The sequence below is a fragment of the Haliotis cracherodii genome, unplaced genomic scaffold (genome assembly GCF_022045235.1).
Source record: "Haliotis cracherodii isolate W230 unplaced genomic scaffold, xgHalCrac1.p SCAF_22, whole genome shotgun sequence".
NCBI classification, from domain to species: domain Eukaryota; kingdom Metazoa; phylum Mollusca; class Gastropoda; order Lepetellida; family Haliotidae; genus Haliotis; species Haliotis cracherodii.
In genome coordinates this window covers 6,783,754-6,803,159 of record NW_027266278.1, presented here as the reverse complement: position 1 = coordinate 6,803,159, position 19,406 = coordinate 6,783,754, and the positions used below count along the sequence as shown (strand labels likewise).

The 19,406-nt window shown below is 41.6% G+C and overlaps 1 protein-coding gene and 2 pseudogenes across 1 annotated transcript in view; all 3 read left to right on the top strand.

The window, feature by feature from the left end:
- LOC139471507 (uncharacterized) overlaps nt 1-19,406 on the top strand; it is a 151,280-nt gene that overhangs the window by 40,827 nt on the left and 91,047 nt on the right. The window contains exons 25-30 of the mRNA XM_071253864.1: nt 551-721; nt 1,678-1,857; nt 12,264-12,411; nt 17,053-17,133; nt 17,519-17,667; nt 17,948-18,086. Coding sequence (XP_071109965.1) covers nt 551-721; nt 1,678-1,857; nt 12,264-12,411; nt 17,053-17,133; nt 17,519-17,667; nt 17,948-18,086 — 868 coding nt within the window. The remainder of the gene's footprint in view (nt 1-550; nt 722-1,677; nt 1,858-12,263; nt 12,412-17,052; nt 17,134-17,518; nt 17,668-17,947; nt 18,087-19,406) is intronic.
- On the top strand, nt 2,950-3,536 carry LOC139471399 (uncharacterized; annotated as a pseudogene).
- Nucleotides 7,848-8,664, top strand: LOC139471196 (uncharacterized; annotated as a pseudogene).

The window sequence follows — 19,406 nt, the reverse complement described above, 5'->3', positions numbered from 1 at the left end:
TTGCTCATACTTGTTCATATTCTGGTCCAATTTCTCTTCTAATATTGCCCACAGCGCACGGATAGGATATGTGTCAAATCATTCCAGTAATTCTCACTGAGTATAGATATTTTTGATCGGGCGTTTTCGGAGGCTTCCTAGTTCTTCTATTGGTTATATTGTTTGCGAAAAGAGCCATAGTAATGTGACGTTTGTACTTGACGCTCGCATTGAGGGTCTAAAACAAGAACTTGTCGGCTCGGAGTCTGTCTGCTTCTGTATGAGTGCGGTATTCATATAGAACTGTGACATGTATCTCAGTGGGCTAGCACCATATTCAGGACGAGACATATCCACACACACATACGGGAATGCACGTCGCAATAGTAAGTTCAATAATCTTGAACGCGACGTTTGAACCCTAATAAGAAGCATGTGCAATGAAGTTGACATGTGGTCATTTTACTAAAATAATTTTTAAAGTAGCATCAAACCCAAGCTTCTCACTCACTCACTCACTCACATGAGGTTTATGTCCATAACAACAAAGCTATATTCAACTTCTCCCCAGATTGTTGCTCCGTTTGCTGGCAACATCAGGCTGTCTGACAATCCCAATGAGGTCATCATCATCCCGAATGCAGGATCTCTGAAGAAAACTGAGGTCATCATCACCAACATCGAGCCCGACAGCTCCTTAAACATCCAGCATCCGGGTGACTCTACTTACGTCAACAGCCCAGTAAGTCATAAATTGCACCATGGAGTAGATGGTGACAGGCTTCTCATGTAAGGCAATAAATACTTACTTTTAATGAAAATTGTGTGAATGGCAGGTGCTAACGTTAGGGCATGCTTACCCATTGTGCAAACACCTGGTGTCATCACTGATTTTCAGCCGTCCTTTCATAAACTTTCCACAGCTATTTGCCCTTTACGCCAAGTGGCATTTGTTTCGGCAGAAAATTTAGTTGGTTATTCTCTTGCATTGACTATTTATATTATAACCTCGAACAACACTTGGAATCGCAGCTCACGGTTTACGTTACATACTAATACAACTATGAGATACTGATGTACCTGAGACTTGAGTGCGAGTTAACGCTGGCCTGATATGGCATGCACTGACGGGTCTTTTCGCAGATACACACCCATGGTGACACCAGTCAGAACAGTTTCACGTCAACTTTATTCCTGTCGTGAGTGACGACTGAATTTGCTCGGCTGGTCGGGGTCGACGATGTTGCACGTCCTACCGAACGTGCATCATGCTATCAACCACCGGTTAAGATGACCCAGACATTATTTCGAGGTCACCTGATATAGCTGGACGTTTACGTACTGGGGTATAATTGAACAAACCTCAAAGTTAGACCATTCACTAACAATCAATTGCTCGTCCTTTCTTATGTCAAGTGTCGTCATCAATGTAATCTTCAAATTATCTGACATTATATTCGCCTTCTCTTATGCTGTCTGTAGAAGGCAGATTGAAAGTGCAAAACCAAATTGTCATTTGTTTTATGATGGGTGTAAGGTGCTTGTATATGTACGTCGAGTCATTCCAGAAATGAAACATCTGCAGTTTTCTTTCACTGTTGCTATTGTTCATATTCATTGTTCCTTTGTTATGTCAACCGAAAAGTACTGCTAAATACTTTGTTATTTTTTTTCATTATAACTAAATGTCTGCCTCAGGTGAATGCTGGACAGAAGATAGGCGTGGCGGCAAACTCCCCGTGTAGGGGTAACGAGCACATCCACCTCGCCCTGAGAAGGGATGGTGATTATGTCGACCCAACACGCTACCTGGAGCCAAGGTTACCCAAAATCCCGAAGTGGGTGCAAGAGTGTGACGACTTCAAAGTGGTATTTAAGGCAAGTAACATATTTTGCTTTCTTTGTTAAAAAGGCATAGTCACATAAACATGTAAGTGTACTTGCTGAGGTTATTTTTATCTATTTATCTTAGATGCAGTTAAATGTCGTCCCAAGCACGAAATGTAAGAAGTCGAACCAGTGTCATTTGCATAACATGCGCATTTGTATAAACACAAACTGTAACGTATTGTGACGTGCACGTGTTTTCTATAGACACATATTTTGTCACATCCACATTTTGTATGAGGGCATACTGTGGCATATTTTGACATACAAAAGTTTTCTATAGACACACACTGTGACATATTGTGACATGCACATGTTTTCTATAGACACATACCGTCACATATCTTGACATGCACACGTTTTCTGTAGACACATACTGTTACATATTGCGACATGCACATGTTTTCTATAGATACATACCGTGACATATCTTGACATACTCAAGTTTTCTATAAACACATAATTTGACACATTGTGAGATGCACATGTTTTCTATAGACACATACCGTCACAAATCTTGACATACACAAGTTTTCTATAAACACATAATTTGACATAGTGTGAGATGCACATGCTTTCTATAGACACTTACTGTGACATCGTGAAATGCACAAGTTTTCTATGGACGCATTATTTGACATATCGTGACATGCACATGTTTTCAATAAACACATACCGTGACATATCTTGACAGGAACAAGTTTTCCATAATCTAATTTGTGAAAGCCAGTATGAAACAAATTTGTTTAAGTGGGAGGTAAGGCACCCTACCACAGTCCAGTGGATTTGCCTCCCTTACACCAGTGTGTGTTGGTAATCGTAAACCGATCACGTGACGCACGTGACTGCATCAAGCCTCTTTCCGCGTGCACCAGCAAGCATCCAAACGCGAATCTCACAGGCAACATATAATTTATCGTCTTAGTGTAATTTCTTGTCCGTACGTTTGGTGAGAAGAATGATGTCAGGTCGGAGATCGAGCAAGCGGAAGATCCAAGCACCTAGTGACCGGAGATTTTCGCGGAAATGGCTCTAGTCAACAAATCAACGAATCGAAGTTCTCTGCCTGGCGATGCCGACAACATGGCGTCAACTACCGTCCCCGGTCATTGCAGTCCGTCGACGCGAGGATTGGATCAGGTGATGTATTACCTCATGTTTTCAATAATGATGCACGGTCTCATGTAGTGATAGGCTTAGATACCCCAACTATCCCACTAGAACAGTCAGTAAATCACAACACACACGGTTTCGCATCTGTTGCCACTGACAACGATATGCTTAACATGCCTTATGCTAAGATTGCATGCAGTGGTGACAAAATGGTCGCTTTGTCAACTGACAATGTTGGTTCTTTCATCCCCCAACCAATAAGGGATAAAATACACAATGGGGAATATGTAGATCTGGCCACCCTCACTAAGGGAATGGATAAGGAGCAAAGTATGGATAGCACTATCAGAGTAAAATCAATGGGTCAATTGGAAATGTCACGCCAGTCGAAGGACATACAGTCAGTGGTAGAGTGGACAACAGCCTTTATCATATTTGTCAGCATATACCTGGAGAAATTCCCTGAAAGGCACCAGCACATACTTAAATATTTGCACACAATTAGATTGGCCACCAGCAGTGTGATGGGAGCCACCCATTCCCTAAGTGCCGATTAAACCAATCAGTTACAGGGAATCAACCAACCCCAGATGTTAGTACATGTTCTTCGTTGCGGTTTAACCGAAGGATTTCCTTTACATTACACAGGCCCCAGAGAGGCCAGTTTAGTTTGTAATAACCTAAAATCAGCTCAAGATGCCAATATGGAACAAATCATACTTTGGAAACTTTCCCATGAAGTACAATTAGGCCGAATGGCCGGTCCATATCATAATCCATCTTTACAAACACTGAGGATCTCTCCTATTGGAATTGTTCCAAAGAAAGAAGTAGAAGGGTACTGCATCTATCGTATCCAGACGGTGTGTCGGTAAATGATTTCATCAGCTCCAGCCTTTGTTCTGTAAACTATTCATCCATTCATATTGCAATTTTGATGATTCAGCAGCTTTGTCCGTGGGCATACTTTGCAAAGGCTGACATCAAAAACTCTTTCCGGTTATGCATTGTACATGATTTTCACTTACTAGGAATATAATTCTTACATAAATATTATGTCGACAAAGCATTACCATTTGGGTGCAGTACAAGCTGTTCAATATTTGAAAAAAAAAATCCACCTTCATCCAGTGGATTGTTCAAACAAAGTTAAATTCTTAAGGTGAGTTAATGCATTATTCGGACGACTGCCTTTGCGGAGGATCTGGAAGAGATAAGTCTGAATGTGTGTTAGTCCTGTCAACATTATTAGCGACGATTATTACTTGCGACGGAATCCCTATAGCCAGTCACAGAACCACATTAATCCGCTTCCTTGGATTTCAGCTAGACACAGTCAGAATGGAGTTAACCATACCAGCAGACAATACACAGGATACTGAGGATAAACTCAGGTTTGTCATGTCAAAATCTAAAGCAACCAAACAGCAAATCGAAAGTCTAATTGGTTCACTGAATTACATAGGTAAGACCATTCCCTTCGGCAGGGCCTTCCTACGGAGATCCATTGATTCGATTTGTGGTATTAAGAAGCCTCATCATAAAGTTAGGTTGACAAGAATAAATGAAAGATGCTTTTTTTACTTATCCTGCATTACTCCTTAATGCATATTACTACTAGATCTTGACAGAGCAAAGAGCTGTGTGAGGGTCTTTGCTTGAAGCAGTTTCTCCAACTAGCTGAGAGGGCAGCCCATCACGCAGCTCCCACGTGACCAAAGGAAATGTCGTCACGGATCCTCACATTACTCTTGTCACTTGATGTGAGAAGACCTGCTTTTTGCTGTAACATAAACTGATTCAAACCCTCACGTGTTTACTATCTGAGTTAATGTTTTTTTTGTATTTGTGTTGTGCCTACGGTTTGTATTTTGTACATTCTAGGTTTGATAAACATGTGCATAACGTTATCTGACACTTACTGGCGTTTTCTCAAAAGAAAACATAAGACCAGGTGATTGTTGCTCCAAGTAGCCATCTTGAATATTTTGCGTAGCCAGCAGTTAGTGAACTGTTTTGCGTGCTCTATTCTTTTGCTTGGTACCCCGCGATTGGCCCCGCGATTGGCGTACCCTCACAAGTATTGTTTGTATTGTTGTCTGTCGTCTTACTTTTGTCGTAATATTTGTTTCATAAACCCACACAGTGGGATAAACAAATTTTAGCATACATAATCGGTCGGGGACGCATTGTGATCTTACACTGCTTCGTTGCAGATATCATGCCTTCCTGCTCAAAGTGCCTGCGTAATATGTCGGCGTTGGATCCCCACCCCCTGTGCCTTAATTGTACATCTCAATGCCTCCACGGTCACTGATGTAAAGACTGTTTACTGCTTTCACCCACAGCTTTCAGACAGTACCTCCGTGTGTGTAAAAAAGAAGAACATGACAGGCCAGGCGCACAATGTTAGACCACTCCGAGGTTTCGCCTTCCAGATCGAACATTTCTGATGGCCAACCCCCGACCTCAACTGCTACCCTCTCGGACCCCCGGTTGTAGTCTCTACCCAGAGCACATTGACAACCACGACAGCGTTTATCTTTACGGCGATGACTACCGTGACGCCCGGCGTGACGCCCCAACTGTCCAAGTTGTCGACACCCAAGTAGGTGGGAGACTGACTCACTTCTGGCAGAATTGGGAGATCCTGGGGGACCCATACGTTACCAACATCATCCGACACGGGTACAAGCTGGCGCTTATAGACGACCCGCCACTGACGTCATCACACATAGTGGACACATACCCCCCAACCCAACTGCAGCTACTGAGCCGGAACAGTACCTCCATCGACGGGACATCCAGTTCGAGCCATACATAGACGACTGCGTACTTGACCGTCGTGAACCTGCCACTCTACCCAACAACAGGGACTTCACCCTTCCGCTCCTATACCAGTTGGGGTGGAAGATTAACCTCAGGAAGTCAGAGTTGACACCCTCCAAGCGCAATCAGTTCATCGGGGGCCTCTTTCGTTTCGGGCCTCTTTAGATCGTTCCTCACCCCCCCCCCCCCCCCCCCCCGTCTATATCCGGAGTGCTTCGTTGCTACATCCGACGTAGCCGAGGACGACGCCTCTGCGAGCTCGCCAGCGTAAGGCAGCCGCAACACGCATCACGAAAATCCCCGGCCTTGGACATGAATGTCATCCTCACTTACTGAGAGGCGCGTCTTACAACGTCGTCATTCTGCAAACGAAAAAGACGGTATTCCTACGGGCGCTCGCTACAGCGGCCCGTGTCAGTGAGTTTACACGCTCTAGACATCACACGGGTCCGTTTTGAGCAGGGTGCACAAGGAGCCGTTCATCTGGGCCTGTGCTGGGACTTCATTGCAAAGAATCAGCTTCCAGGCCAGCCCGATGTCATCGTTTATGGGCGCGGAAGACGAACTAGAGGTCCGTCTATATTCGGTTAGAGCGCTTCGTTGCTACATCCGACGATCCAAGGAACACTGTAGCCAACGACAAAGCCTCTTCGTACCGGTATCTGGGAGCTCGCGAGCGGAAGTCAGCCGCAACACGATCACCCTCTGGCTACAAGCCATCATCCTCCAGGCCTACGAGGCCCTGGGATTGGATCCCCATGCTCCAACAACCCACATTGGTTGCATCCACCATGACGCTCCACAGCAACTGCTCTCTACGCGCCATCATGGAGGGATGTTTCTTGCGTTCCAACACAGTCTTCGCCAGTCACTACCTGCGAGACGTCGCATTGGAGGACGTGCAAAGCTTTGGTCCGTGAGTAGTGGCCCAGCAGGTCACCACTACTACACGTCATTGACCAGCCTCCAAGTCCACAGCCGGACTTTCGACCTCCCCTTGCGTAAGCCCTGGACTAGAAGGTACATGGAATTCTTCCAAGTCTATGTTGCGGTTAACATTTGGGCCGATGCCCTCAGGGGCAAAAGGTTAAAACTAAATAGTGATAACCAAGCAGTTGTTTCCATACTGAACAAGCAGTCAATTAAGTGTAAGAATACTATGCAGTTTGTGGAGCAGTTTGTACTTCATTGTCTCAACATCAATTTATTAGTCAAAGGTCAGTATATACCTGGTTTTAAAAACAGCATTGCAGATTCCTTATCTCGTTTTGGTCTTCAGAAGTTTCGTCAGCTGAAACCAGAAGCCAGAACCAAACCAACACCAGTACCCAAGAATCTGTGGCTTATCTAAAATCCGAGGCCTTTGCTTTAATTAAAGCATCAGTGTCGAACAATACTCTACACACCTATGCAACTGCATTAATGTCATTTGACAAATTTCGTCACAACCATAAAATACCTATGATTTGGCCTGTGCCCGTAGGTGATATTTTATGTTACATAGCCAGTATGTCTCGGAAGGCCTTTGCAAGCTCAACTATAGCTCAATATCTCTCAGCTCTTGGCAGACATCACCAATTAATAGCTTGTACGATGCTACTTAAAACATTTTAGTTCGCAAATGCATGCAGGGATACAGAAATACAGCAGCTCTGCTGTCGACGCCTGATGCAAGACACCAAATCATAATTGACATGTTGAAGACGCTGCCTAGTGCCCTCCAGGCTATTTGTACATCAGGTTACAAAGCTTGTTTATTTGTTGCCTTGTTTAACTTGGCATTTTTGCATTCCTACGGATTGGTGAGATAGCGCTAGTGACAAAGATGAATCAGGACAGAACACTGAAATTGGCAGATGTCGGTATGATTGCAAAGGCAGTGCACGTTAAGATTTGCTTTTCAAAGAATGATCAACAGGGCAAAGGCACAACTCTGATAATCCCTGCTAAGTCTGATCCTACAATTTGCTCAGTCAGGTCATTAAGTGCATATCTGTCTTTACGCTCAGTCCAACCAGGCTAATTCTTCATCCATATGAATGGTAAAGCCGACACCAGATATCAGTTCTCAGCAGTTCTCTGAAAAGCCTTACAGTTCCTCAACTTTCACACACAAAACTACAACACAAACTCATTCAGGATTGGAGTGGCTACATATACAGCAACACAAGGAATACCACATGAGCTACTTTGCACATGGGGCAGGTGGAAATCTGCTGCATCCGCTAAGTGCATTCACATCAATATGTTGTAACAACTCATTTTTGACAGAAATATGTGGCTTGTCGGCTCCAGCCTTATCTACTGGGCTCACCGGAGAGCAGTTGCAAGGCCAGTGGGGTTGGACCTGGGTCTGCAGACGTGTGGACTCTGCTTAACATGGTACGGGAATATGGGAATGAAGTGGAAATCGTTGTTGCCATTTCTTCAGCAAAAACTAAGGTGCTGTCCTCCACCAGCATGGCTCCTCCTTCACTTGGGAGGTAACGACCATGGGGACGTGCCAAACACACTATTATTACAAACGGTGAGTCGGGATCTTACAAAAAATTCATCACCTGATGTCCTACACATAAGTCATATGGTCAGATGTTCTGCAGAGGGTCACATGGCGGGGTATACCAGACGGCAGAGTAATGGAGCGCAAGAGGAAGAGATTTGATAGATTTAGTCGGAAAGGTGTACCAGACTTTGGTTCTCGGTCACAATGAAATTAACATAGCAGACAGGGGTTTGTTCAGACAGGATGGTGTCCAACTGTCGGGCATTGGCAATGACATTTTCGAGAACTCCTTGCAGGGGGGTCTTGAGTTATTTGCTGGTTTGTCCTCGTCCAGGCGTCCATTTCAAAACTAGTGTCGCTTGTATTCAGGTCTTATGCTTGATCCTCAGGGGAATGAGCTTGCTATGAACAAAGCTCACTGGCAAAGGTCGTGGCAGGCAACTCAATTTTCTCATTAACACTCATTAACTATAAGTATGTTCAGCCTCAACATGCTACCTGCACCTCATGTAGTGTACCCAAACCACAGAGGATGACAGTGTATGTAATGACACAGGATAGACTGCAGCTCATGCCCCACGTTGTGTTTAGCCATGAAGGATGAACTGAACTGTCATCTCTATTCCGGCCCATTTGGTCATGATTTGTATGTTCCGGCCCATTTGGTCATGATGTGTATTTTCCGGCCTATTTTGTCATGATTTGGTAGTTACTCCATTGCGTCATGATGTGTACCCAGCTAAACCAAGCAATGTAACCGCATTTCTGTGTACTGTGAAACACTGCTTGTTGCGACTTCCGCTGAATAAAGCTGAGCCCGTTTTCTGCCACTGAAGCATCGTGTTATCTGTTGTATTATATCATTCTCACTTAAACACATAATTTGACATATTGTGACATGCACGTGTTTTCTACAGACACGTAGTGACATATTTTGACATACACGTGTTTTCTATAGACACATACCGTGACATATCTTGGCATTTACAATTGGCGATATACACTTTCTGTGACATATTGGCATACTCTGACAGATTGTGACATACACAAATTTTCTGTAGACACATACTGTGACATATTGTGACATGCACATGTTTTCTACTGACACATAGCTTGACATGCGCAAGTTTTCTATAGGCACTTACTGGGACATATCTTGACATACACGTTTTCTACAGACACATAACTTGACATTTTGTGACATGCACATGTGTTGTAGACACTGTGACATATTTTGAGTGAGTGAGTGAGCGAATATGGTTTTACATCGCTTTTAGCAATATTCCAGCAAGATCCCTGCGTGGGACACGAGAAATGGGCTTTATGACATATTTAGACATTCACATGTTTTCTATAGACACATACCGACACATATCTTGACATACACAAGTTTTCTATGGACACATATTTCCACATATTGTGACATGCACATGTTTTCTATAGACACATACCGACACATATCTTGACATACACAAGTTTTCTATGGACACAAATTTCGACATATTGTGACATGCACATGTTTTCAATAGACATATACCGTGACATATCCTGGCATGCACAAGTTTTCTATATACACTTTCTCTGACATATTGTGACATGCACATATTTCTATAGGCACATACTGTGACATATTTTGATATACACACGTTTTCTGTTAACTGGTAATTTATGATATTGTGACATGCTCATGTTTTCTGTAGACACTTACTGCGAAATATTGTGACATCCAGCTATATCTATATACACATAATTTGACATATTGCACATGTTTTCTATAGACACATATTGTGACATACTTTGACATACACAAGTATTCTATAGACACATACATTGACATATTGTGACGTGCTCATGTTTTCTATATAGATTGAATGTGACATATTTTGACATGCACAAGTTTTCTATAGACACATAACTTGACATATTGTGACATGCAGATGTTTCTGTAGACTCGTACTGCAAGATATTCTGACATACACATGTTTTCTATAGACACATACCGTGACATATCTTTACATGCACATGTTTTCTGTAGGCACATAATTTGACATATTTTGACATGCACATATTTTCTATAGACACATATTGTGACATATCTTGACATAAACAAGTTTTCTATAGGGACATAATTTGACATATTGTGACATGCACCTCCTTTTATAGACACATACCGTGTCATATTCTGACATACTCAAATTTTCTATAAACACCTGATTTGACATATTATTACGACACATTTTGACATACACAAGTTTGCTATAAACACATAATTTGACATATTTTGACATGCAGATGTTTTCTTTAGGCATTTACTCTGACACATTGTGGCATGCACATGTTTTCTAAAGGCACATACTGTTACATATTGTGACATGCAAATGTTTCAAAAGACACATACTGTGACCTATTGTCACATACACAAGTTTTCTATAGACGCATGCTATGACATATTTTGAAATCGACATCTTTTCTATTGACACATAAATTGACATATTGTGACATGCACATGTTTTCTATAGATACATATCGTGACATATTTGGACAAACACACATAATTTGACATATTTTGACATACAGAAGTTTTCACTAGGCACATACTGTAACACATATTGACATGCACAAGTTTTCTATAGACACATAACTTGACATTTTGTGACATGCACCTCATTTTATAGACACATACCATGCCATATTCTGACATACTCACATTTTCTATGAACACCTGATTTGACATATTACTGTGACACATTTTGACATACACAAGTTTGCTATAAACACATAATTTGACATATTTTGACATGCAGATGTTTTCTATGGACACTAACCGGGACATATCTTGACATGCACATGTCTGCTATAGGCACTTACTGTGACATATTGGGGCATGCACATGTTTCCTATGGACACTTATTAAGACATATCTCGACATACACATGCTTTTTATAGTCACATACATTGACATATCTTGACATACACAAGTTTACTATCAACACATAATTTGACATATCGTGACATGCACATGTTTTCTAATGGCACAGGCTGTTACATATTGTGTCATGCACATGCTTTCTATCGACACTCTCTGTGACATATTTTGATATACACAAATTTTCTAAAGACATATAATTTGACACATCGTGACATACACAAGTTTTGTATAGGCACATAATTTGAAATATTGTAACATGCAAATGTTGTCTATAGACACTTACCGTGACCTATTGTGACATGCACATGTTTTCTAAAACCACTTACTGTGTCATATTTTGACATACACGTGTTTTCTACAGACACATACTGTGACATATTTTGACATACAGATGTCTTCACTCGACACATACTGTAACATATTTTGACATACACGTGTTTTCCATAGATACATATCGTGACATCTCTGGGCACACACATGTTTTCTACAGACACATAATTTGACATATTTTGACATATTGTGACATGCACATGTTTTCTATAAACACTTACTGTTACATGTTTTTACATATAAAAGTTTTCTATTGACACTTACTGTGACATATTTTGACATACACATGTTTTCTATAAACACTTACTATGGCATATTGTGATGTACACAAGTTTTCTATAGACACATACTGTGACATATTTTGGCATACACACGTCTTCTACAGACACATACTGTGACATATTGTGACATACACAAGTTTTCTACAGACGCTTACTGTGACATATTTTGACATACACATGTTTTCTATAAACACTTACTATGGCATATTGTGATGTACACAAGTTTTCTATAGACACATACTGTGACATATTTTGGCATACACACGTTTTCTAAAGACACCTACTGTGACATATTGTGACATACACAAGTTTTCTACAGACACTTACTGTGACAAATTGTGACGTACACATGTATTCTATAGACACAAGAGGCAATATATTGGTTGTGATTGACTTCCAATTTCTTTTTCAGGGGAATACTATAGCTGAAGGCTGCATCATCTGTCAGGATGGTAAAGAGAACAATGACACCAGCCCAGAGAGAGAAGGAAAGGAAATTGAAAAGCCCGAGGATCTTGATTCCTCAAAAGATCCTTCATCAGTCGCCGACGCAGAAAATAGTAGGTTCTTCATTTTTTACTTTTTAATTACCAGAAGTTCCACGATAATATGGGGTAAATATACTGAACCAAATTCAAAACTTCACAATCCTAAAATTTTAACATTAACAGTTATCATTGTTGGCCCTTGTTGTGTATTTAAACAGTAATGTCCACGTATTGTCTTCAGATAACACCCGCTTTTGTGCAGGTGAATCGATTAAAATCATGTGCACAGCACTATAGTGGCAAAAGTGGTTTTTCACGTGCAACTGGTCACGTGGCCATAATACCGCAGGTGTTTTCAGCCATACATGTTAGCAGTCATTTACAAAAAAAAGAAAAAACACAAGGAAAAAAAAGTCTTTACGGCCATTTGTCATGCCACGCCTTTCAAATGTGCAACATGAACGTGCCATCGGCATGTTGCAGACGGGAACGTCCGTAGCTGAAGTCACAAGGACGATGGGTTGTAGTCGACGGACTGTTTATGATTTACAGACGCATCTACAGCAAACGGGTACCACCGCTGATCGCCCTCGACCAGGACGACCACGTGTGACATCACATGCAGAGGATCGTAAGATTGTCTTACGTCCTCTCCGTAACCGATTTTTGACGGCTACATCAACCAGAAATGAAACTGAGTGCGCAAACTGTTGGAAACCGTCTGAGAACTGCTCACCTTCAAGAACGACGGCCATACTGCAGGCCGAATCTGACTGAATTACACAGACGTCAATGTCAATTGTGGGCACAGCGATACTTACGATGGACTCGGAGGAATTGTAATCAAGTCGTCTTCAGTGATGAATCCCGATTTAATCTTGTTGACAGATTTAGAGGCGGAAGTGTCATGGTGTTGGGTGCTTCTGTGGCAATGCACGTTCCAGGCTTCTTGTCATCCGTGGCAACCTCATCGCTGCTGCTTACCGCGACCAGGTACTGACACCAGAACTTCTGCTTTTTATGGCAGCACATGGACCCGGTTTGATCTTCCAACACGACAATGCCAGACCCCAACCCTTCAGAATGCGGGAGTCAATGTCATGGACTGGCCGTCAAGGTCTCCCGACCTCAATCCCATCGAACACGTCTGGGATGCTCTTGGCAGAAGTGTGCGCACTCTCCAGAACCAACCACAGAATTTGCAAGATCTTGGCACCATTTTGCAGCAACAATGGCGTCGTCTTCCCAATTATGTGTTCACAAGCATCACAAGGTCCATGCGGAGGCGTTGTGTGGCAGTTGTCAACGCACATGGTGGCCATACACGCTAATGAACTTGGGTGCCATAAGATTCTCGTGCTTAGAACTTATGATTTAAACTGTTGATGTTATTACCGAATAGCGTAGGTGCTTGGAACAAATTATGGTTACCACCGTTAATTAAAATCCTTCTTTGGACATTAATGATTAAAAATTACCTTCTCTGATACATTTGTCCGTTGTATATCTTATATGGGATTACTTTTAAAAATGTGAAGTTTTTAATTTGACTCAGTATATTAACGAGTGTATTGTTTTAGGGACATCTATGTGTGATTCCCTGCATGTTGGTGAATGCGGTGAAAAACTTATTGTGTGTCATGCTCACGATACTTCAATGTGTGAATACGTGAGTGAGTGACTTGAACGATGTTACACATTGAAGTGAGTCAAACATTATTTTATTGATTTTATTTATTCAAATAAGACAGGTGACACAGTCTGAGATAACAAAATGTACAACTTTATGAATAACAGGCTTTGGTGAGGAGAAGCGATCTCTGCTACAGTGGGGCGGTTAAGGCTGTATTTTAGTCAAAATTGTGCACTTTGGGTTAAAAGCACCAAACCTTTCACACTTATACATTGAAACATTCCGAATATCTCTGGATATGGATCCACCCCAACAGCGCCACCTGGTGGTAGAAAATCCAAGATGGCCGCCAATATGGTTAAAATATCTAATGACGTCAATTTATATTCAATATATCATCATTATTTTGTCAATTTTAGTCATTTATATAGAATCAATTTCGTCAATGTTGTATATAATTCAAATCTAATATGCAGCGCGCACTGGTGGCGACGAAAATCCAAGATGGCCGCCAAAATGACTTAATCTTCAAAAATGTAACATATATACACCATATATACAGCAAATGGCTTGGACCAAAAAAACAGTTTCGCCAGTTCGTAAAAGCGTGTTCGTTATAAACGTAGTTTACTGTATCTCAGAACATCTTGTCTTCAAAGCGTGAACTCTCGGTGCACCAGCTCATCAACACAAAGACACCATTGAGACCGAGAAATACAAATCCCAGTTTACTTGGTATTAAACAAGAAAACGTAATCTTGTTGACACATTTCAAAATATGGTGTATTTGAACAGATGTGGCACAGTTTGTGGTGTTTATGAAGACGAAGGTGTGGTATACCCACCAACATTCTCAAAAGATAACATCTATCATAATCTCTGCTCTACAACAGCAACATATCCACTTCATGGGACCAACATTTCACTATTGCAGCAGCGTTCAACAGGTGAAGACATGTTGTTCTTTTGGCTGAAGAAAACACACAAACAAGGAAAACCATTTCCAAACAGCCAACAGCATATGCTAATGTTTTCACAAGAAGGGTAATTATGTGCCTCAATAAAAATGACCTTTCACCAAGGATGTAGATGGTGTTAACACATTGCCTGACCATGAGTAAAACTGGTAATATCACATGAAGGAACTACCGGGAAAACAAGACAAACATAGCCTCCAAAAACAATTGACCCTATGCCAATGTTCTAGAATATGCACATTCTGTTGCTATGATACAGCATTCAATTAATGTGGTAAAAAAGGGTTTTGAGGGCATTTGAATCCTGGTCTGAGGCATGTGCTTGCCTTGGATGAACCACTATACACAATTGCTAAAACAATCCAGTGGAACTGACCTAAATTATATGATGAAGTTCCTTATCATGTTTGGTAGATTTGCATATAGAAATAGTTGCTTTCAGTATTCTCAGAAACTGTCCCGAAGGAAGTAGATGGAAAACTGCAATCTGTGCTTCTGGAATTGCCTCAGGCAGATTTGCTGATTCCTTCAACATGTATACCCATCTTACTACACCATCAGACATATGTGCGATATAAGGAAACAGAAGAGAACATGGACGATCCTTTCAGAAACTGGTGGGCACCGAAGTAAGCTGCTCAGGCCGTTTCACTACTGGCCCCTTGTTCTTGAGCAAGAACTTTTCATATTGTGCCTGGTGGGTGCAATTCAAAAAGCAGATTGCCCAAAGTTTATTCAAAGCATTGTTGCAATTGAAAAAGATACTGTGATAAATTGAATTAATTGACCAGATAATTATGATAAATGAGTATAGACTAAAGTCATTAGATATTTCAACGATGTCGGCGGCCATCTTGGACGTATCACCACCAGGAGGTGCTGCATACTGTAGGTTTGAATTATATACAGAATTGTTGTGATTACTGCTAAATACATTACAATGATAATTTGTATAAACTGGCCAGATAACTATGATGTGTTGAGTATAGATTGATATCATTAGAGATTTCAGCCATACTGGCGGGCATCTTGGATTTTCTACCTCCAGGGGGGCGCTGCAATCTATATTTTAATTATATACAGCTCTGCTGCAATTCATATTGTATGGATATATGTATAAATGGATCAGATATGTATGATATATTGAGTATATATTGATACCGTTAAGGAGTTCAGCCATGTTGGCCGTCATCTTGGATTTTCGACCACAGGGGGCTCTGCTGAGGTGGATCCATATAAAAAAAATGTTCGGAATGGTTCAGTGTATAAGTTCTGCCAAATTTGGTGCTTTTAACCCAAAGTGCACAATTTTAGCCTTAACCGCCCCACTACTATGAGATATCGCAGTAATGAAATTGCTCACAATAATTTGCAGACAAAGCAGGTCAAACATTGTTACCACCAGATTCACATTTCCATCTGCTCTTAAAACGGCCAAGATTTACTCAGGAACACAGCATCTCAGCTGTGCAACTTGTAAAAGATGAAGACACAGAAAGGCTTTTCGGTGCAACGTACATGTGTCCCGAACATGAAGGCATGAAGTAGGCATCCCAGTGGGATTAAGCGTGTTCCCCTACTTGCTATCTTCAGAATCGGAATTTGTGCTCGATTGGCAAAGTGAATACAGGAATTTGGCTAAGATGTGTACCTGAAGTTCCATGTATATCGATGGTCTGGCACCGTTCAATAATGGCCCCTTCCACTGATGTATCTTCTTGACCTGGAAATAAACTAGAAACCAGTGAAACGCATCTTCTGTTTCCTATTTAGGTCTTTGCATAAAGATTCACAAAAAGCTATCAAATACATTTCGGTTTGACAAGAGGGATTCCAAAAGTCAACTTTCCCTTTATGGAGGACAGTTATACATGTGATGCGTCAGTGACCAAAATAATGCCCTATACAAATCCCTATATTGTTTGTTTCAGATGAACAATTGACATGCCTTTGCATGTGTAAGACAGGTGCTCACATTACCACAAACACTTGGTATCACTGTTTTATAGTGATTCATGAACATATGCTTATGACATAGAATGATTCGTACAGGTACCTGCTATAGTTGTGACTATTTTATATCTTACATTTCTTTAATTTCAGATAAGCCAGATTCCATGTTCAAAAAGATGCAGTTTCGAAGACCACAAATCCAAGAAAAGGCAAAGAAAACAAAAGATGGCGGTGAGTAGATGATGCTGATCAAGCTCGGGGAATGGTGCCTTCACCTAGCTTCATGAGACTCATGCGCAGTACCTGTTGGTAGTATTTGTGAAATCAATGGCTTCGGTTAAATAAGTCTACACTCAGTGTGCAGTAAAGTATGCATGTTTTCTATAGGCAGATATTCGGACACGTTGTGGCGTATGAAGGTGTCGTTTCAATCGATACAACTCGTGACGAGATTTCTTCGTGATATACATTGTACATGCTGTAAAACATGCAGTTAATTACAAAATTCACCTTTATGGAGAACTACTTAATAAGTTATTTCTTATTCCAAGCAATGAACTCACTGGCCGCTGTACACGTGTATCTACATTCCAATACCACCAGATATTTATTGCAGCTCTGGCAACCCTTTTCCAGAAGGTTGGTGCTTTTATGAAGAAGTTTTCTATCCGCCATCTGAAAATGGGGACTATCATGGATCTTCTAGAGACTCTTGGTCTTGACGAGAGTCAAGAAAAGATGGCCGAGGTCATAAGAACAGTAAAGGTATTTTTTGAATGCTGGACTCATGTGGAGCATTGGTACTGTGATTATTCTTCACAGTCGTACAATTGCAAGTCATGTGTGCTTGGTGGGACTGTGTCCGATAAAATAGTATTGTGCTACCTGGACCATGACAATCTCACGAAGCAACCTCGATCTACGTGATGGAAGATCAGCGTTAAAATAATGTGTCCAGCCATGTGCACCACTAACGATGATCTGTATCGAGAAACAACCCATAGATCAATTTTTACAAATATGTGCACGTTTTTTTGTCCTGCAGGAGATGATCGACAACAAGCCGTGTTTCAACCCGTACCAGATGACGGACGACCAACTGAGGACGGAGCTGACCGAGAGGGGGATGTGGGCAAATGGGACTCGGGAACATATGATCCACTACCTCACCACGCCATCCAACTGTGAGTACACATGACATTCTTATGGCCTACTGATATCATGCTGGGACTCGGGAACATATGATCACCTGCCTCACCACGCCATCCAACTGTGAGTACCCATGGCATTCTTATAACTTACTGACATAATGTGGAGATTCGGAACATATGATCATCTCCCTAACCACGCCATCCAACTGTGAGTACCCATGGCATACTTATAACTTACTGACATAATGTGGAGATTCGGAACATATGATCATCTCCCTAACCACGCCATCCAACTGTGAGTACACATGGCATTCTTATAACTTACTGACATAATGTGGAGATTCGGAACATATGATCATCTCCCTAACCACGCCATCCAACTGTGAATACACATGTCATTCTTATAACTTACTTTCCCCATGGCATTTTACTTACTTACTGATATAATGTGGGGATTCGGGAACATATGATCAAGTCCCTCACCACGCCATCCAACTGTGAGTACACATGACATTTTACTAACTTACTGATATACAGTGGGGACTCGGGAACATATGGTCAACACCCTCACCGAGCCATCCAACTGTGAGTACACAGGGCATTCTTATAACTTACTGATATAATCGGGGGACTCGGGAACATATGATAACCTCCCTCACCACGCCATCCAACTGTGAGTACACTTGGCATTCTTATAACTTACTGATATAATGTGGGGACTCGGGAACATATGATCAGCTCCCTCACCACGCTATCCAACTGTGAGTACACTTGGCATTCTTATAACTTACTGATATAATGTGGGGACTCGGGAACATATGATCAGCTCCCTCACCACGCTATCCAACTGTGAGTACACAGGGCATTCTTATAACTTTCTGATATAATGTGGGGACTCGGGAACATATGATCAGCTCCCTCATCACGCCATCCAACTGTGAGGACACATGTCATTCTTATAACTTATTATAACTTACTGATATAGTGTGGGCACTCGGGAACATCTGATCAGCTCCCTCACCACGCCATCCAACTGTGAGGACACATGTCATTCTTATAGCTTATTATAACTTTCTTTTATAATGTGGGGACTCGGGAACATATGATCAGCTCCCTCACCACGCCGTCCAAATGTGAGTACACAGGGCATTCTTACAATCTCATTAAAATCAGACCGCAAAACTAAGATCTGAAGACATGCCATTAGGGCTCACGTCAGAACGAACTTTCATCCGACCAATCAGAGAGTCGCTTACCAAATTATGAAAGCGACAGTCAGGATGTGATTTCTAATCATGCAACCTCGAAAACTTTAACACGGGGTATTCCGAACGATAGTTACGGGTTTAACGA